This window comes from Stenella coeruleoalba (genome assembly GCF_951394435.1).
Source record: "Stenella coeruleoalba genome assembly, chromosome: 14".
Lineage (NCBI taxonomy): Eukaryota > Metazoa > Chordata > Mammalia > Artiodactyla > Delphinidae > Stenella > Stenella coeruleoalba.
The window spans coordinates 1244557-1264914 of NC_137160.1; the positions used below are offsets into that span (position 1 = coordinate 1244557).

A 20358-nucleotide genomic window follows, 5' to 3' on the forward strand; every position below is an offset into this window, starting at 1 on the left:
CGGCCCCGCGCGGACCCACCTGCGGTGGCCGCGGCGGCGCCCTCGTCGCTCTGGTTAAACTCGAAGAGGAAATCAAAGTCGAACTCCTGGTCCTCCTCCAGCCCCGTCATGTTGGGTCGGGGGTCAGAGATCAGAGGGTCGGGGTCCGAGGTCAGGGGTCTGGGGTCCGGGGTCGGGGTCGGAGGTCAGGGGTGGGATCGGATCCGGGGTTCGGGTCTGGTCGGGGGTCGGGGACCTGGTTGGGGTCCCGGGTCGGGGTCCGGGGTCGGGATCTAGGCTGGAGTCGGGCGGGGTCCGGTGTCAGGAGTCAAGGCCTGGGTCGGGGTCCTGGACTGGAGTCAGGCTGGGGTCCGGGGTCGGGGTCGGGATGCCAGGTTGGGGTCGGGGTCGGGGTTAGGGCCCTGGAGGGGGTCCGGTCGGGGTCCAGGGTCGGGGCCCCGGCCGCGGGCACCTGTGGTCGAGGCGCCCGGGGCTCGGCTGCGCCCTGCGCTCGGCCGCGCGTCCTCGGGTAACGTGACTCCCGCTCGCGCCCCTCCCCCCGGCCCTCCCCCGCCGCGCCCCTCCCCCCGCTGTTTCCGGGTTTACATAAACAAGCAGCTTGCCGGCCGCCGGCTTCCGAGTTTTAAATAAACTCTCCCCGCGAGCTGGAGCGCACGCCTTTCACTGGTGTCCCGGCTCCCGGCGCCCACACCCGCGCCCGGGGCCCCCAGGAGGCTCTCGGGTCCGCCCCTCCGCGCGAGCGAGACCCCCGAGTGCCCCCCGGGTCCGCACTCGGGGGGATACGCGTGCGCCGGGGACTGGGGGGAGGGGACACGGGGTCCAGCCACCTCCGTCCGCCCCGCCGCCCGAGCGCCCCTGCGGCCGGAGCCGGGTGGGCAGAGGCTGGGGGCGGGCGAGGACGGGAGCCGGCGGTGGACCCCCGCCCGCCTGCAGCCTCACTCCGGGGAGGCGGGCACCGCTAGCGGTGCCGGCTGGCTGCACCCGGAGGCAGCGGGTCGCGAAGATCAATAGCTGCGTCCCGAGTTGCTGCTGACGCCTCACCAACCTACTGAACGTGCCTAGAGGGGCCTCCCCGCTGCCTGGCCCCTCGTAGGACGAGGATCAGCCCGTCTCGGTTGTTGCCGAGTCTGTAACGCGCGCGTCCAGCCGAAGCCCCGCAGCCAGGGCTCGGAGTAGAATTCCCTGGACCGCAGGGCTCGCTTTCAAAGCAGCGGCTTCTTCCCCAGCCCGCTGCGAAAGAGCAACGAACACAGGGAACACCGTTTTCCAGCCCCCAGAGCCCGAAAGAGGAAGGTGGGAGGTTGGTCGGGGCTGGGAGCGCGCTCTCCTTCGCACCTTGAGGCCGGGCTGCTTTACGCGGCCTTCCACTCGCAGGCTGATGCCCAACTGGCACCCCTTCCTTTTTGGGACCCCGTTCACGTTAGTCCCTCAGATTCCTGAAACACGCGTGCACACGCCTGTGCGCGCACAAGTAGCCTGCCAGCCACCCGTGAGTGACTCCAAAGCTTTCCCAGGTTGAGGGAGAGCTCGCGGGGGGGGTGAAACCCAAGGCCCGGACACAGAGCAGCCCGTCCGCACAACAGCAGTATAAAAGGCTAGGCCCGCCTGAGCACCAACTCTCCCCAGGACTTTCTCCCAGGTGTTTGTTCTAACTGCCCGAGAATCTTGGCACCCCGTGACACCAGCATCTGCAAGAGCAGCGGGATGGTGGCCAAGACGGCGGTGTGAGAGGCTGAGAACGACCCGCGCAGGGGGAGTCGAGTGGGAAAGGAGGCGAGTGCACAAGTGTCCGTTTCTGCAACTCCGCTGCTAATCAAACGAGTCCTGCTCTCTGCCCCGCAGGCCCTCTGGCCCCGTGGGGATTGCTTTTTTCGGAAGCAGATAACCTGGGAATCACGTGACCCCTCCCCCAAACCCTTTCCCTCTCATGACCCTTTCCAAATCGCTGGTTTTCTCCAGTGATAAACTATAGTTCACTTTGGCCTGATTTAGTTTCTAATAATAGTTCTATCTTTGAGATGTATGTTGGAGGGCTGTTTTGTTTTAGTTTGCTTTTTTTGCTGACCTTCAGGCAAATGGAAGTTCTGTTTTCCGTTCAGAAGCCACAATATTTCATTTTCTCTCTTTTCGGGTTTTTTTTTTAAGTTCAGCCACCTTCTCACCCCCACCAAAAATTTACACACAAACAACAGCCTCTACCATCTGTTTAGACTAAAACTTCTCGCTCAACTGTTCTGTCCAGGAGAAAGTGGGTTTACCCTTCCGGGTGCACCCGAGCCCCTCGGGGTCAGGACTGGGGTCTGCTTTATCCTAAGGCCGAGCTGATCCCCGCCTACTTGCAGATCCCCCACCGACGTAACCGGATAGGGTGGCCGTGTTTTAACTGCTCCTCTTCCCAGCACCCCCGTGCCTTTCGTCTTGTAAATGGTTTGGAGCTATTTGCTAATTCAGCAGACACTCCCGTCTTGATGGAAACGTTTAGCTGGCTCTTCCTGTCAGAGGCTGCCGGTGTGCACCGGGCCCAGAGCTCCAGCCCTGGGTGTGACAGAGCAGCAGGGCCTTTTCTAATCTGGATTAGGAAACAACGCCGTGAAGTTAAGTGGCAGGAGAACAGCGCGGGCATTGTTCCGTTCTGGAGAGCCCCGGGCACTCAGTGTGGAACCACCTCTGGATGGGTGGGTGGGTGTACCTACGAGGCCTGCATCTCTCTGCATTCCCCACGCACAAGAACGAGCACAGGGCCTTCTCCAACAGCAGTGCCCAGTGAGCTTTGACCACATGCTCACTAAACTGGAGGGAAGCGCTGGGGAATCCCTGAGATTCTCACATGGGCAACTAAAGCCCAGTCGGGCCTGCGGGGGAAGGCCTCAGCACGGCAGGCGTGGACCTGCAGGCCCTGCCTCTCATACCCTGTGCCTGGCTCTATGAAGGATTAGATCATACTTTCTGTTTAGCCTAATTCTGTGGTCCTTATAAATACACCAATATTTGTTTAGTCAAAGGGCATCATCACGCCTGGCGTGCTGCCTCTTAGCAGGGACACCTTCCAATGTATTTTCTTAAGCTGGAAACCTGAAAGATAACCACCACCCCCATAGACGCCTTTTCCTCTTGTAAGAGAAAAAAGATTCTCTATCGCAGACAGACCACCGACTGTAGAGGTAAAGAAACCTAAACTTTGAAAGACCCACATTTATAAAAAGCAATGATAAGAAACTTTGAAATAAGTGTCAAGGATGTAAAATCAAAATCTCGACAACTTTTACAACTTTTTTAACAGTAAGAGCTTGTCCTGTAAACGTCACCTGCTGTTTACATTTCAGCATCTTCTAAATTGGGATGAAATGGTGAGAAACATGAGATACATCTTCCTCCCTTGATGAAAATATGTAGAAATAACATAAGACATCAAGACACTGACCCCATACCGCTGTTCTTATATTGAATGTACGGTCTTGAGCTCACGTTTGCTAAAGAGAAGGAAGTTCTCCCGAGCCGGCAGTCTTTGAAAAGCGCAGTTGTAATGCAGGAGGGGCCGTCACAGTGATTAGATCGCGCAGGAGACGGCAGCAGTTACTTCCTAGCTCTCCCCACAGGGGTGTCTGCCCTGCGAAGTACGAGCACTCATCATGCACTGGCAGGCGAGGCGGTTTTCTTAAAATAGTTTAGACAAAGTACTTCAGGGTTGCTACGGCATTTGGAAAGGTGTCTCCCAGCTTCCATCGTGCTCCCTGACGAGGATGCTCGTCACCCCTTTCAGAGGCTATCTTCAGACACCTTCAGGAACGCCGTAGGAACTCTGGGCTGCTTTGGTCAGGGGTGGGAGGAGTGTTGAGAGGGTGCGGGTGAGGGGACTGTGGACCTAAGACCGCACGCGGGAGGGTCGCAAGCGCACCGTCAGTAGCGGCGGCCTCGCCATCACCAGCCTTCAGGGCAGGGCAGACACTTATGCCATCTTCGTGACTATGAACAAGTAGCTTGAAACTCGGAGGTCTCTTTTCCAACTGTCCTGGAACATCTACGTTTGGAACTCTCAAGTCTCTAAGGCTGCAAACTGTCTTGAATCAGGGGCTGTGCCCGACCGCTCCTCTGATGGCTTTTAGTCCTGCGGGTCGAGCCACCGGCGGGGCAGCGCCACACGGAGCGGTTCGCGGGGCCCAGCGCCTGGAAGGAATCTGCTACCGACTGAGCTCGTGGAGGGGCGCAGAACACCGCCCCCCCCCGCAACCTCACCGTACTGCTGGTCTTCCTGGGGCCTTGCCCCACGGGGGAAGACACCGGCCATCCCCCTTTCCCAGAGAAACCTCGCTGCTTTCCAAAGTGTCCTTCCTTCGTGGTTCTGACGGCCCTAACCTCGCCCCGTCCCCCAGCCGCCTGCATTTGAACTGAGTTTCTATAGCCGGAGCAGCCGCGAGGCTGCACCAGCGAAGGCCAAGTGCGCGCACTCAGCGCTAGAGAAGAGGAGACACCTATTGGCAAGAAGGCGCGCACGAAATCAGGGCTGCTCTGGGGAAACACCAGGGGGACACCGCTTCCCAATCTGTGCAGCGCGCCCGCCGCGCGCCCGGCCGCCCGCGCCCCTCCCTGCGCGCGGACCCTGGACCGGCCTGCTTGCCCCTCCGCGGGCCGGGACCCCGCCGGGCGTGGGTCGGACGGGCGCGGGCCGCACGGGCGCCGGGCTCAGGGCGCGGGGCCGGGGGCCCCCGGGGGCCGCGGCGGGGGTCTGCGGCCGCTCCGGCTTACCTTCCTCTGCCGACTTCATGGTGCCGCCGGCGGGCGCAGAGGGCCCCAAAGTTTCTCCGCTCCCGCAGACTGCAGCCGGAGGGCCGAGTGGAAACTTGGAAGGGACTGGAAAACTGGTACTTGGCATCCACGCGGCGGCGGCGGCGGCGGCGGCAGCGGGAGGAGCGGGAGGAGGAGCGGGCGTCTTGCGCCGCCGCGCGGGGCCGGGTCTCCCGAGGAAGGACGCCTCTCCCCCGGCGGACGCGCGCCGGCCCGGGCTCAGCGCCGCGCGCCCCAGAGAAGCGTTGTGAGGGGCGTGTGCGCGCGTGGCGGGTCCGGGCTGCGGCGGCCCCGGGAGCCCGGCAGGCTGACGGGCGGCGGGGGCTCGGAGGTGTGCGCCCGCGCCCCGGTCCCCGCGCCCGGCCGCCCTCCCCGGCGCGGTGACTGACTGTGCCGGCGAGTTCGGAGCCTCTGAGTCTCGCTCTGACGCAGGGCCGCGCTCTGCCTGCTGCCTTTTTAAAGCTGGAAAACACCTCCCCCGCCTCCCCGCCGGCCCGGCCGCTCCCGCGCCCCCTCCCTGCCGTGACATCACGCCCCAGCCCGCCCGAGCCAGCGCTGGGCCCGGGGGACCAGCGGCCGAGCGCCCGCCCCTCCCCGCGCCGGGCAGCCGCTCGACCGGCCCGCGGGGCGCAACGGGGGGCGGGCGGGGGCGCACCCGGCGCACGGCCCGGCCCGGACGCCTGGGTCCACGCGGGTGTCCTGAGAGAGCCACACTCTGCTTTAATGAGGGGGCGGGGAGGGGGGCCGGAGACGAGGGGGGTGCCGAGAGGGCCCTGCATGCTGAAGTCATTATGTAAAATCGCAGGCTTTCCCTGCTGTGGAAATTTGGAAAAGCGCTTCCACTGGCAGGCCCGAGAAAGGAAATTCCCATCCCGCTAAATTACTAACAGATTGCACGGCAGTCCCGGGACGTGGAGTTATTGTCATTTTTCTTCTGTAGATATCTGAGCGACCCAGATTGCCTGTTGCATGGCGGGCTGGGGGGAGGGGGTGTCTTGGAGAACCGCGAGCCCCTCCCCGGGCTCCCAGCCGCCGGCACCCGGCCCGCCCCAGAGGGCCAGGGGCGGTTTACGGGCGCGACTTCGGGATTTCTAACCGACGGGGGCTGGTCTGAGAACCGAGAGCCGGCGCTCGGGGAAACCTCTCCAACCGGCCCGTTTCACTTTACACTTTCCTCTTTCAGACCCTGCTGCTTCTCCTCGGCGCGGCTCAGCGGCCAAAACGGGACCGTAGTTTCGTGTTGGCCTTGGAGGGAAGGGACTGGAGTGTTTGTTCGGGCGGTTAAGATGTCTGGTGTATAAAAATAATAAATCTATTGCACGACACCCTATGTGGTTTAAAATAAACCCAAAGCAAAAAACTTGTCTGCCGCGGGGACCGGGAGGCCTGCAGGTCGCGCGGGTGGGCACCCTCAACGACTTCACGCCCGGGACCTGGGGAAAGTGGGGTGCGACATTTGACCCCCATCTGTGTGTTTCGCTGCCCCTTGGGCGCGATATTAAACAGTAAGAAGGTGCCCGGCGGGGGCAATACCCGCGTCACCGCTGCCGGTTATCGGTTCATCGCAGCGGCGTCGACCCGACAGGGCTGAAATCCCTTCTTCCGGCTCAGGTCTCCCCTCGGGTGTCTGGTGGGTGTCAGGACACTTTTCGGGTGCCACTACCTGTGGGTCTGCTCCCACCGCGAGAGCCGGGCCTGGCACGCGCCTTGTGCCCCAGGCAAAGGGGGGGAACCCCGCGTGGACACCGGGGCTGGGGGTGGGGGGACCCCACGAGGAGGCTGGAGGCCTAAAAGTGGGACCTCGCGAGGATGCTGAGGCTCGGGGGAGTCGCCAGGACACCGAGGCTGGAGGGACCCCGCGAGGACGACGAGGCTGGGGGGACCCCTCAAGGATGCTGGACGCGGGGCGGGGGCGGGGGCGGAGGCGGGGCGGGGGGGGGGGGGCCGGGGCGTGCAACAGAGCCGGAAGCCGCCAGGGGGCGCTAGGGTCGGGCCGCCCACGCCCCTCCCTCGCCCCTCCCTTTAAAATGATCTGGCCGCTGTACGTTCTGGTGTCCCCAGACCTGGGTGCCAGGGTTCTGCCAGGAGAGTGTGCGTGGAGAGGTCCCGCCCCACTACCGGGACGGGCCAGGAGGAGGGGGCCGAGTCCTTGCGGGGGGCGAAGGGGGTTGTGGAAAGTTGTATGAAAATAAAGACTGACTCTCACCCCCTCCCCTCCGCCCCTCTCGCGCTTTCACACGCGCGCGGGACCGTCTCCCGGTCATGGAGCCCGCGGGACCCCCTGGGGCCGGGGGCGCCCCTGGGTTGCAGAGGGGCCGAGCTGGGGGCTGTTGGCCGCCACTGCCCCTCCTCCTCTTCCTCCAATAAATAAGTTTCACTCCATGCAGAAAAGCTCTTTTCCTGTCTGCTCTCAACGCGCCCCTTATTCCCCCGCCCGGGTGACGGAATCCCCGTCTGTTTCCCTCTGTTTAATTCCGTTGCCGGGACCACGGTGGCCGCGCGCCAGGGCGCAGGGAGTTCCGGGGGCGGCGGCGCAGCTCGGCGGCCAGCGCGCCCCCGTGTCCGCCTCGGGCCGGTCCTGCGGCCACTGCGGGACCACGGGCCTCCGTCCCCGCGGCCGCGGCCCCCCGCGCTCCCCTTCCGCCTCTCCGGCTCCTCGGGCCTCCTCTCGAAGTGTGTTTATAGCTGCTACTAGGAGAGACGTTACACGGGTTTTATTTTAAGGATGGGTGATGACTAACGAAGTTAAAAGGAGCTTAGGACAGAAAACAAGACTATTTTTAGATTACTGTTGTTTCTGTGGATTATTGGGGCAAATACACCCAAAGAAGCTTACCATTTTCAAAGTCGCTTCGGATGCCAAATCCTCTCTCTTGGCGCACACTTGGGTAATCCATCCACCCTGCCTAGTATTTCCTATAGACTCTGCAGTTGCCTGGGCTTTTGTGTTGAAGCACAACTGCTATGGAGACGCCACCCTCAGTGACGTGGGCGGTCCGGGACCTGGTCAGGAGGACCTGGGAAGCCCTGGCCTGGCTGGAGCTGCCCTGAAGGGGATGCTCTGTCCCCCGCCCTGGGAGCCCCGCTGGGGACCGTCTGGCCCACCTGGCCTGGGGCTTTCCAGCCTCCAGGGAGGCAGCTTCCGTGCACACACCGCACTGGCAGGGGCTCCTGGGCAGGTGCTGGGCCACGGCCCACCCTTGCTTCCTGTTCCTCAGGCCACGGCCCACCCTTTCTTCCTGTTCCTCAGTCGCACACCCAGGCGCCACTTCTTGCTGGTGAAAATCACCTCAAACGTCTGCGGGTTGCACGTGAATGCTTTGTGCTCGCCAGGTCCACGTGGTGAGCCCGGCAGTGGCCAGCTTGACGTTCTCCCATTTGGAAACACCTTGGGCACCTGAATCCTCTATAAGGGGCAGGTGTGCGTTCTTCCTGCAGGCAGCGAGAAGCACACGGACTGAACAGAGGCGCTGGCAGGTGCGCTTGGGGACAGCGGCAGCTAGCCAGAGGGTGGAGACTGGCATGACGTTAAAAATCAGAATTGTGAAGAGGGTATTTACTTCTAAGTAAACTTAGCTGAGGTGGTTTTCAAAAAGCCAGCGGCAGTGCACCTCCAGGTCGTGGCTGAAGTTGAGAAAGACGGGGCTGCACACCTGTGTCAGCCCCTCCGGACGTCCCGCTTCGGTCTGACGTGTCCTTAGAGGTCCATGGATTTAGGGCTTGGAAGTTTACACTGTGCGTTTACTTGTGAAATCGCTCTTTAATCCACCCCTCTTCCCTGGAACGGTGCAGGGGCCTCCTTCGTCTCCCGAGCACGCACTCCAAGCACCACCACCAGGTCTAAAGCCTCAGTCATCAGTCAGCCACCTCCCCTGAGCACAGCTCTCAGCGTGGCTCCTGCTGTCCCTCCCCCTCCCCCACCTCCCTGCCACCCACCCTGAGTCTCAGCCTCACCCCCACCAACGCCCAGAGCCCTCCTCCAGTCCACCTGCCCCCCCTCCCCGGGTCCTTATCACCGTCTGAAACATCTTTGCCCACCTCCGTAGCCCCTCGCACTGCCGTCCAGTGTGGTGGCCTTGGACAGCCGAGTCTGCTCTATAGCCTAAAACATCCTCCCTGGAGAACGTTCCACGTGACCTCGAGAGGAATGTGTGTCCCGCTGTGGCGGGGAGGCACGTCCGAAGCACGTCTGTAGGCCTCGTTGCTTCACGGTGTGGCTCAAGCCTTCTGCTTCCTGGTTGGCTTCCGTCTGGCCGTTACGTCCGTTATCGACAGTGGGGTATTGACGCCTCCACCTGTCGCTGTAGGACCATCTATTTCTCCCTTCCTTCCATCAGATTTGCTTCATATATTTTGGAGCTCGGCTGTTAGATGCACATGTTTCTAACTGTTATGTCTTCCTGATGGATTGGCTCTGTTATCATTACGAAACATCCCTCTTTATTTGTAATAACACTTGTGTGTTAAAGCCTATCTTGTCTGACATCGGTGCAGCCATTCCAGCCCTCCCGCACTTGTTCTTTGCAAAGTATACTTTTCCACCCCTTTAGTCCATTCGTGCCTTGAATCGAAAGTGTGCCTCTTACAGCCAGCTGCAAGTTGGATCACCTTGTTTTTCGTCCAGTTTGACAATCTCTGCCTTTTTATTAGCTTGTTAAATTCATCCACACTTAACGTGATCGTTGATATCGTTGGGTTGATGTCTGCCATTTCATTTTTCCTGTTTCTCATGTTTCTCGTGTCTGTCTTGTTCCTCTGTTCTCCCTTTATCGCTTTCTTTATGTTAAGTGAATGTTGTCTCATGCAGCGTTATGAATTCTTTAATGATTTTTACCGTTTCTAAAGTTATTTCCTTAGTGGTTGTTCCAGGGTTTACCACTTACGTTTTAACGTCACAATCAGGTTAATTGCAGTGATATCCGTAAACATTGATCCCATGTGGGTTTATTTCTTTTTCCCCTGTTTATGGCATTGTGTTACTTACACGACCAATAGCAATGCTGCAAACTCCGCGGACTCTGCAAGCGCGCTTCCTTTACCACCTGTAGTCAACTCCTCCAGCCCAGCTCTGCTCCAGCCACCTCCTTGGTACTGTTATTGATGAAAATATTACACATGTATTACATTTCCACTGGTAATAGGCCTGCCATTACAGTATATCTATGTAATTTTATACAATTGCTTTTTAAATCAGTTATTAGAACACAGGAGGAAACTATACATTTGCACTGCCTTATGCAGTGACCTGCTTACCTTAACAGCACCCTGTTTTTCCTCGTGTGGATTCAGTTTCCGTCTGGGGTCGTGTGCTTTCAACCTGAAGAACGTCCTTTACTTCTCGTAAAAGGTGGATCTGCCAGCAGCCACTTCTCAGTTTTTGTGTATCTGGGAAGATCTTCATTTCAGCCTCATTTTTGAAAGACAGCTTTGCTGAGTATGGGATCCTTGGTTGACAGTTTCTTTGTTTCCTTTGAGCACTTGGGACGTGTCAGCCTCTGCCTTCCGGCCTGCGGTGTCTCTGCGGAAGGCCAGTCTCATTTGGAGGCAGTCCTACCGGGGGCCCCTTGAAGGGACCGCACTCTCCTCTTGCTGCTCTCAGGATGTTCTCCTCGCTGTGGTTCTCAGCGCCTTCACTGTGATGCAGGTCTCTCCTGGCGTGGAACCACCCTCACAAGCGGGGGCGAGGGCTCTGGGGGTCCCGGCGTTCTCAAGGTACAGCCTCCGTTCCACTGCAGGGGTGGGGGCTGCGTGGGAGCAGGTGTCCCTCTTCCCAGCCGCACTCCCCGGGGACTCAGCCCACGGGACCAGGGCGCCCCGCGTTGGTGGCTGCAGCCTCTAGACTGGAGCCCCCTCCTCGCTGAGCTGGGACGCTGGGGGAGTCTCGGTTCAAATACCAAAGACTCTCCTTTTTAAAGCAGTTTCCGTAGATTTTCTTGAATAGATGTTTCTTTTGCCATTTTGTCCTTAGGAGCATTTGCAGAGGCTTTGAATGGTTGTTTTCTTTTAGATGATTTTCTGCGTTTTCACTATGAAGCAGGTCAGCTGAGCTCATGCTTGCAGTGCAGAAGTTGACGTGGCGTCTGCATTGCAGCCCCGCGCGGCACCCAGGGGAGCCGTCATCGAGGCCTTCAGCTCGTGGGCTGTGGTGAGGGTTAAAAGAGGCCCTGCCCGCTTTCCTCGGTGACCGGCCCCCAGCCGCTCAACGAACGTGATGAACATCTCAGAGCCAGAGTGTCCTGGGCCGGATTGCATCTTCCAAGGAGGCGCTGGAGCCCTGACCCCTGGTACCCGTGAGTGGACCGAACGTGGAAACAGGGTCCTTGCAGATGGGATCAGTGAAGAGGAGGTCATTACGTGGCCTGACCCAACGTGGCCGTCATCCTCATGAGAGAGAAGGTGACGGGGCAGCGACACGGGAGTGCCCCTGAGGACGCCAGCACTACCGGCCCCTGGGAGAGGCAGGAGGACCCTGCCCTGGAGCCTAGGAGGGAGCGCGGCCCTGCCGGTGCCCTGACCCTGCACTTCCGGGGCTGTGAGAGAATATTGTTCTGTCAGTTTGAGGCCCCAGTTCGTGGTACTTTGCTCGGCGGCTCCAGGGAACAAACTCAAAGGCTGGGTGGTGTGTGTTTCCTTCCGGGAGCCCGGCTGACGGCCCGCTGGGGGCCCTCCTGACCCACTGCCGGGCTGGTGGCCGTGGTGCCACCCCAGGCCCCTCTTCTCCCCACGGTACCCCCGTCAGGCAACTTCCCCCCGGGGACCCCTCCGTGTGGGCCGTGGGCTGCCCTGCTCCCCTTGGGACTCAGCTCCTGGGGGCCGTGGGGGGGTGGGCCCCCGGCTCTGAGGCCCCCCCGGTAGCCGTGCCCACTGGGCCCGCGAGGAAGGCACGGCCGCAGGCGGATTCCTGGGCGGTTTGATCACCTGGACCCAGAGGCACCTGAAAGCCCAACTCCGGGTTCCTCACGAGGGGAGGAGACCCCTCTCCTCTCTCGCTGCCTCCGTCTATTCTGCTGTGGGGTTCGGCCTCAGCTAGAACCCCAGGACACACAGGAGCCGCCGCTGGCACCCGGGCTCTGCCCCTGCCCTGCAAGGCCCGAGAGGGACCGGCAGCTTCGGAGGCGGATGCAGACGGATGGGTGAGGGCGGGGGCTGCGAGCGCCCCGCTGAGCAGAGTCCTCGAGCTTCACGTCGGCTCTGTTGGGAAACCTGCCGGAGCTCCCCCTGCCCTGAGCCCCGGGCGGCTGCCTCGCGCCCTCCCTGCCAGCCTCAGGCCAGCTGCGGGCTTGGTGAGCCCTGTCCTTTATTTCTGAGAAGTCGGAGGACGTGCGGAAGAGAAGGGCACTCAGCTCCCCTGTTTGGCCGTCGCGGCGTCTGCTCTGGCCACCGACCTGGCCGGAGGGGACTAGGTTCCACCTCTTGTTTCTGGCGAGTGTCGGGGTCTGCATCTGGGAGCTCACAATGCTTTCCTTTTGTGAAAGAGTAAGAGGAATAATAGTAACAGTTTTCTGGCGGCAAATTTGCTAAATTAGGCAGCAACCCAGGGCGCGCCGCTTTCACCGCAGCCTTAGACGGGGAGGCTGCCGAGTCCCTGTCTCTGCGGTGCAGTTTTCGGGGGTGGGTGCACAGGCCAGCTGCCCCTCCCGGGCCCAGGGCTCCGACCCCGCGGCGAGGTGGAATCTGCCCATGGCTTGGGGCTGCCGGGCTTCCCAAACTATTTTTAAAGTGTCTTTGGTTCAATAAAGCTCTAAACAAGTTCTGCCAGCCACTTTTTCCATTAATTTCTAAACCGGAGTGAATTTCAAGGGACATTTAATCCACGTGCTTCTGATTCATTTACACTCAGCTCGCTGCGATGCCGTGTTGAGCTGTTTGATTCCGAAGCACAGGCGGCTTTCTACAAGCCTGCTTGGCCTTTTTTCCTTCTTGGAAACAGGAAGTGGCATCTTGCCAGCGTGTAAATGGACGCGATCCCTCAGTGACGATGCTGTTTCAAACCCACACCCAAGAGCCTGGGGCTGTCGCAGGGCCCTGGGCTGCTGGGTCCCCAGGCGGGTGGGGGAATGGGGCTGACACCCCCGCACAGCCCTCTGGCTGTCCCCCATTTGGGCCTCAGGTACCCAGACAGCAAGAGAGCCTGTACTGTGCTTGTCTCTTTAAAACTTGTGTCAATACTCATAACAGAAATTTACCATCTTAACCATTTTTAGTGTACAGTTCACTGGCGTTAAGTACCTTCACACTGTCACCAGCATCCGTCTCCAGAGCCTTCTCATCTTCCCAAACTGACACTCGGTCTCCGAGAGCCTCCGCTCCCGCCCTTCCCCACCGTCGCTCTGTCTGACTTCGCCTGCTTAGCCCAGGCCCCTCGTGTAAGTGGAATCACACAGGATTCGTCCTTTCGGGACGGCTTATTTCACTCAGCATCATGTCCTCAAGGTCCAGGCGGGCTGTACCAGGGTGAGAGTTTCCTCCCCTTCGAGGCTGAATCAGATTCTGTCATGCACAGGGGCCACGTTGTCCTCCGCGCTCGTCCGTGGACGGGTGTTTGGGTCGTGTCCACCTTTCAGCGGTGGGAGCGGTGCTGGCCTGACCGTGGGTGCGGACTCCCCGAGACCCTGCCTTCGGTCTCTGGGCGACACGCCCAGACGTGGGGTTTCTGGACCCTACGGTGCTCCTGAGTTGGGCTCTTCGAGGGACCAGTGGCCTGTGCTTGGTTTGTACGTGGCATCGCGGTGGCCGCTCTGGACAGGTTCTCAACAACTTCCCTCCGGGGGTCTGTGCTCCGGTGAGACCTCCAGGCTGGTGGCCAGACCTCGGCAGCGCCTGGGGCAGCAGGGAGGGCGGCGGGGGGCCTCCAGGCCAGGCACTTGGGGTGCAGTCAGCTCCAGGCTGGAGGTGCTCCAAAGAAGACACAGCGCCCGTCCCAGTGCAGGTGGAGAACCAAGGCCTCTGGGGCCCAAGGACAAAGGGCGTGGCCACAGCCTCGCGGGCTCTGGGCCTGGGGGAGCAAAGAAATAACCCGGGGGTTCTCTCGTCCCCATCAGGAGTGGCTCTATGGCTGGGCCCCCCTCTGTCTCCCTGTCTCTGTCCCTCCCTCGTCATCGTTGTTGGTTTTTTTTTCAATTTATTTTTTATTTATATTATTTTTATTTTTGGCTGCGTTGGGTCTCTGTTGCTGCGCGTGGGCTTTTCTCTAGTTGTGGCGAGCGGGGGCTACTTTTTGTTGTGGTGCGTGGGCTTCTCATTGCGGTGGCTTCTCTTGTTGCGGAGCACGGGCTCTAGGTGCGCAGGCTCAGTAGTTGTGGCTCACGGGCTCTAGGTGTGCAGGCTTCAGTAGTTGCGGCTCGCAGGCTGTAAAGCACAGGCTCAGCAGTTGTGGCGCACAGGCTCAGCAGTTGTGGCTCACGGGCTTAGTTGCTCCGCGGCATGTGGGATCCTCCCAGACCAGGGCTCGAACCCGTGTCCCCTGTGTTGGCAGGCGGATTCCTAACCACTGCGCCGCCAGGGAAGCCCCCGTCACTGCTCTTTAATGATGAACGTAGCCGTGCTCTCGGCTGTGGTCCTCACAGGGTGTCCTCCTGATCTGGTCACGCTGGGCACCAGGCTGCCGGGTGGGCTGGGCCTTGGTTGCCCTACTGGGCAGTGTGACGGGGCCCTTGATGGCCCCTGTGTCCCGGGCGAGGGCTCTGCAGCCGAGTGGCTCACCCACCAGCCTGGGGGATACGGTTGCTGAAATGGCTACAGGTTCCCACCAGGCTCACCAGCTGGGTGTCCACCCGCCGTCCACCTTCCCCAGTTTCCTCCTGAGGACCCACGTGGGTGCCCCGAGCTGGAGGCTCCGGAAGCAGGGTCCCTGGGCCGAGGGCAGCACGTCCTGCAGACCGCTAGGGCCACGTGCTGGGGTGGGAGGGTGGGGAGCCCCCAGGGAGGGTTAGCAACGCTGGCCACGCCTGGCATCCCTCACATCCTGGTGGCCTGTCACCCTGCGAGCACTGCGTCTGGATCCAACCAGCCTGAGCCTGGCCCCGGGTCCCGGCACCGGGCAGCCGCTGCGCCCGTCACCTTCCGCGCCCCCCGTGGGCTCCACCCCCGGGCCCACCCCTCCAGCCTGCACCGGGAGACCCGGCTCGGCCGCCAGCTGCCCGAACCCCGACCCGCACGGCACACGGAGCTCGGCTTGCCCGGGTCACCTGCCTCCTTCTTGCTGCCATTTCAGCTTCTTCTCATTTTGTCACAAATTGGGGGGATGGTCGGGGGCAGAGAGAACTCCTGAGGGGCGGGGTGGCATCAGTCCGAATGTTGCAGCGATTTCAGGGGGGCGGGATCCACAGCCCTGCATGTGTGCCCACGTGGGGTGGCAGGCGGTGGGCAGGAGGGTCCCCGGCACCCCCAGGACGCCCTGCTGCTAGGAGGTGGCCCCCCTCAGGTCGCGGGGGGAGCTCCTCACCCCTGCCGAGGGGCTCCCGCCACAGGCTTCACGCCCAGAGGCGGCGGGGGGTGGGACGGCCAGCTGGGGACCTCACAGCCCCGCCGTCAGCACGGGCTCCAGGCGGCCGGGCAGTGGGACCTCAGGGCTGGGCCGAGGACACAGGGTGGCCGGGGAGTGGGAGGTTTGCCCCGGAGCCCCCCAGGCTCCCAGGGTCCTCGGCACCGGGGCGGTGGCGTCTGAACCAAGGGGCCCATCCAGTCTGCTGGGCACGCGCGCCTCACATCCCGCCAAGTGGGGCCTGGAAGTGGGAGCGCTGAGCTCGAGCTGGTGGCCGCGTGGGACGCACCCACCACCTGTGGGCCATCACCTCCGTCAGGAAGCTGGCGGCTCTTCCCGAGTGGCCTCGGCACCGTGACAGTGACGCAGCCTCACGACCTTCGGGGACTGAAAACCACAGATCCTTAGAGAGAAACAGGAGCTGCTCCGAGGACATCAGTGAGACGTGTGGCTGGAGGGTGACGAAGGTGTCCCTCCTCCAGGACCTCCTCGGGACCTGCCGCAGGGCAGGTGCTCAGGCCGGGCCCGGGGCGGGCAGGTAAACGCGACATTTGCTGGTTCCTCTGTTCTGTGGTTTCGGATGAGCGTGGAACTTACCAGCTGGAGCGGGGGCCTCACGCAGGCTCATGGGCCAGGAGGCTGCACGCCGAGCTGGGAGACGTCGCCCCATTCGGGCTGTGGGTCTGGGGGCGCAGCGGCCTTCCTCTCCTGTTTGAGGAAAACAGTAAGAAGGATAGCACCCCTTGTCCTGGGGCGAGACCCAAAGTCGTCGTCATGGCAACAGCCTCCAGACGCCCAGAGGACCCCCGCTCCCCTCGGAGCGACAGTCAGGGCCACTCAGGACGGGAGGACGTCGGGACTGAGGGGACGTCCCACAGTGCAGCTCACCTGTGTGTGGACGGTACCCCCTGCAGTTGTGCCCAGAAGCACCCAGCTTTACAGAAACCCCCGGCGGCTCCCGGGAGCCAACAGGTTAAAGGCCGAGGCTCCACTCAGCCACGCAGGCGTCTGACTTTTCTCAAGATCCAGCTCCTCGGGGTCGGGTGGCAGGGCTGGGTGCCCGGCACAGTGTGGCCGCGAGGGCGCAGCCCGCACCTTGGCACCTGATTCCATCACAGACTAAAACCGTCTCTGTGCCTGGCTGGCGATTTCTCTGCACCTTCGGGTCAGGAAGAGACTGGACCCCTTGAATGATATCAAGTCACTCCGAGTCAACACTGCTGAGGTGTCCCGCACCCGCTGCAGGTCACCCGGGATCGCAGGACTTGGGAGGAGTCTTTGCAGATGGGCTCGGTCACGATGAGGCTGTCCCGGAGCGAGGCCCCACCCACTGGGCGGCGTCGTCAGAGAACCCGGGGCTTTGGACACAGACACGCGGGGGGTGGCGGGGCTGAGGGCGCGGGCACAGGTCGGCGGAGCGCCGCGGCCACAGCCAGGAGCGCAGCAGGCCAGGCGGGGAGAGGCAGGCGGGGCCCCTGAGCCTGGGAGGGAGGGCGGCCCTGGACACCGTCTCACGCCGACTCCCGGCCTCCAGAACCGAGGGGGTGAACCTCCGTCCTTCCACCTGGCTGGCGGTGCTTTGTCTGGGGGCCCCTTCCCAGGACGTTGGGGGTCGCGGCTGGGACGACGGCCCCTCGGGCTCTGCTGAGGGCATCGTGTCGAGTGAACACGGAAGGGGCTCTGCTGGGCTGCGGGGGGCGAGGGGGCCCGTCCGCGCCCGGGAACCGGGAGCCCCTCCCGCAGGGCCCTGTGTAGTGGTAGCCTGGCGTCCCCCGCGCCGCTCCCCTGCCGGTTCTGGCCTTTTCTTCATCCTTTGCACAGGTCGTGTCTGATCGTCGGCCCAGAGGGTCCAAAGTTCTGCCCAGGCCTCAGCCCGGCGCCTTCTGGCCGCGAATCCGGCTCTGCCTCCGGAACTGACTGGCCACCCCGCCAGGTGGACAGACATGGAGCTCCAGGCGGCCCGAGGAGGGGCCCAGATGGATGACCGATGCGGGCGCCGGCTGCCACGTGTCCCGGGGCGGCCCGCGGTGGGCGGAGCCTCCTGCGACCCTGGGGGCCCGGTAGCAGCCACGTCACGCCCGTCCCCCGGGGCTCAGAGCCGTCCACGGTGTCCCTCCCGCCCCCCCGCGGCCGGCAGAGGGGACGGGAGAGGCAGGCGGGGGCCGTCCACGTCCACAAGTGCCCTCAAGGCGCCCCTGTCGCGCGCTAGGCCTGGCGTCTGCGGCCTCCCGGCCTCCCTGAGCCGTGAGGGCCCCGGGACCCCGAAAGCGGCGCGGGGACGGGCTGCGGCTGCAGCTGCGGAGCCCAGGCGGCCAGTTCCGGGAAGAGCCTTGGAAAAGGGCACCGGGGCTGAAGCGGGGCTGTTCTCTGGTTTTAAAAATTGGGAAAATCCTGCAGCTCAGGCAGGACTGTTTTCAGACCTCGGTCCTCCTGGGCCCCGCGGTTCCGCTCAGCCGTCGTCTCCGAGGCCCAAGGCCCCAGAGCCTTCCGGGCCCACCGGGAGCCCCCCTCCACTGGGACGGGGGCAGGAGCCGCGGGGCCGCTGGCGGGGTCTCCCCGGGAGGACGGAGGGAGGTGCCGCCTGGGCTTTACTATGAGGAGGTACCCCGGGCCCCACGCAGGCAGAGTGGACGCCGCGCGGACACAAACGCCCGGGTGAAGGCAGGTTCTTCAAGGCGACGAACCCCGGCCCCTCAGGGAATCACACTTTCTGGGCTCGGCTGTTCCAGCCCAAGGAGACGCCCGGAGCCGAAGAGCCCAGGCATCAGCCTGGACCCTGCGGGCCGTGGGCGGCATTTCTTAGCTTCCAGCGCCGCCTGCTGGAATCTCCCGGAATTACAGCTGCTCCCCAGGGCGCGGTGGCCGAGGCGTTTCCTGTTTATCGGAGCCCAGCCAGGCGGCCGGAGCTCGGCTGAGCAGGGCCCGCTGGGCCCCAAAGTGCCCGGCGACTGCGGGATCGCAGGGGAGCAGCCACCGCACCCCCTTCCTGAGGACACAAACCGATACGACCTGCCCGCCGTGCCCCGGGCCCGTCCCAGCCCTGCCCAGAAGCTCGGGGCGCGGGCTCCCCGCCCAGCTCCCCACGGCTGGGAGAGAGGGCCACGAGGAACCTTCCCGACCGGAGGGCTCAGACCAGGATTTACTGGGAAGTCGGGGAGCCCAGCACGGTCCTCCTCGCATGGACAGCCAGCTTCCCGAGTCTAAATCATTCCAAGATAAAGAGCTTTCAGGAGAGAACATGCAGGAAGGTCCCGTCCAGGTGTGGACCCGCCCAGCAGCGCCCCAGGGTCCCGCCTGTTTGGGGGACACAGGATTGTTTCCTGAGCGAGGGGCTGGGCTGTGTTGAGGGGCTTGGGGCTGCTGGCCTGACTGGGGACCTGGCCGTGGGACCAAGTGGCAGTGAAGGACCCTCCCCCTCCCCGAGGCCGAGGCGTGTCTGGGATCGAGGACACGCCAGGCCCGTCCTCTGGCCACGGTGTCCCCAGGCGGCCCGCGTGCAGGAAGCGGGGGTGTGGTCGCGGTGGCTGCAGGGGAACACAGCCTGACCCTGTGCCCGAGAGCCCCGGAGTCCCCGCCCAGCCCTTACCTGCACGGGGTGGGGATGCTGCCATGGGCCAGGTGGGGAATCCCTTAAACCTCCCCAAGCCTCAGTCTCCGCATCCCTCATTGTCTGTCCGGCGCTGTCCTGGGATGGGTCAAGGCCGGGGGCGCCAGGGCACTGAGTCACCAGGGCAGTGACCTCCCCCCCCAAGGCGTGGCCTGGTAGGCCAAGTGGACAGACCGAGGCCGCGTCCAGGGGGATGATGCTGGGTTCGAGCGGGTGACCCCTTCCCAGGGCCCGGGCTGGGCCTCTCGCGCGTTCTGGGGTACTCAGAGCCTGAGGGGGTGGAGGGGCCCCAGCTCTGTTCGAGGTCGTGCCCTTGGGCCATCTGGGGTTCTGGTGGGACGGGGTGACAAGACAGCAAGCCCTGACCCAGTCCCTGGTCCGCAGAGCACAGGGGCCTTTCCAGGGCCTCTTGGTGGAGCGAGGGAGGGGGCCCAGCAGGAGGGCTCCCAGGGACCCCCGGACAGGACGTGGGGACACGCCTGCACCCACGTGGCTCAGGGGACGGGCTTGAGGTGCAGGGAGCTCCGGCCACCCTCCCACGGGGCGGGGGGTGCACTCCTTGGTGGGGGGGGTCCCTGAGCCCTCCCACAGCAGGAGGTCCAGCAGGGCCCGGGCAGGCGACGCAGGCCGTCCCAGCTGGAAGGAGCAGAGGCCACTTCCGCAGCCCACACCCCCGTCCCCCGGGGCGCCACCGGGCGAGTTCACAGGCTCCGCGGACACAGTGCAGCCCTGACTCAGAGACACTGATGACGGTCACGAGTCTGGAATAGGACGGGGCCACCTCCAGGGGCTGCGGAAGAGCCGTTCACCCCCCACCCACCCCCTCATCCCTCCACTCGCCCCTCCACTCGTCATCCACCTGCCCACCCTTCCTCCACTTGTCCATCTGACCCCCCCCATCCGTCTACGTCACACAGTAATGGGGGCCAGTGGCGTCTAGGCTCTTGGGGACACGGTGGTGGAGACTGGGCCCTCCTCACACCCACCGTGCCCTCCCTCCGTCACCAGCGGTCCCCACACGCAGGTACAAACTACAGACCGGACCTGGGCTCTCAGGGAGAACGCCCGCCCGCCCGCCGCTGCGTCGGCTTCACATCCTCTGAAGGGCGCACCTACCGGCCTGCAAACAGCCCCTGCCTCCTGGTCGCCTGCGTCCTGTCACCCCTTCCCTCACGGCCGGCCGCGGCCGTGCTCACTCTGCACGAGGGCCTTCCAGCCCCTTCCACCCCCAGGCGCCCCCTCCTGGCCCCTCCAAGGCAGGGAGCCCGTCCACCTGCCTCAGGCCTCGTAGGTGAGCGCCCAACCCCTGGTGAGACGTCCAGGATTTCTCAGGGCACGTCGCTGGCACAGCCCATGAGCCCGCCTCGCCTGTCCCCTTTCAGCCCCTCCGGCCTCCCCCAGGTCCCCCTTGGGTCCTGAGCACAAGCTCCTCCCTTGGCCCCAGATCCCTGCAAACCCGCAGCTCTGCGAGGAGCTGAAACAGCGA

At 63.1% G+C, this 20358-nt stretch overlaps 1 protein-coding gene across 4 annotated transcripts in view; it reads right to left on the bottom strand.

The window, feature by feature from the left end:
* NFATC1 (nuclear factor of activated T cells 1) overlaps nucleotides 1–5416 on the bottom strand; it is a gene marked incomplete at its 5' end in the record, with an annotated part of 101918 nt that extends 96502 nt beyond the window's left edge. For 3 of the 4 annotated variants that reach the window (XM_079943513.1, XM_079943511.1, XM_079943512.1), the window contains one exon: nucleotides 4744–5416. In XM_079943513.1, the coding sequence (XP_079799639.1) occupies nucleotides 4744–5311 (568 nt within the window). Of the gene's footprint in view, nucleotides 1–19; nucleotides 111–4743 lie in introns of those variants that run through there. The other variant, XM_079943514.1, reaches the window with a different exon arrangement.
* Nucleotides 5417–20358: the final 14942 nt, after the last annotated feature.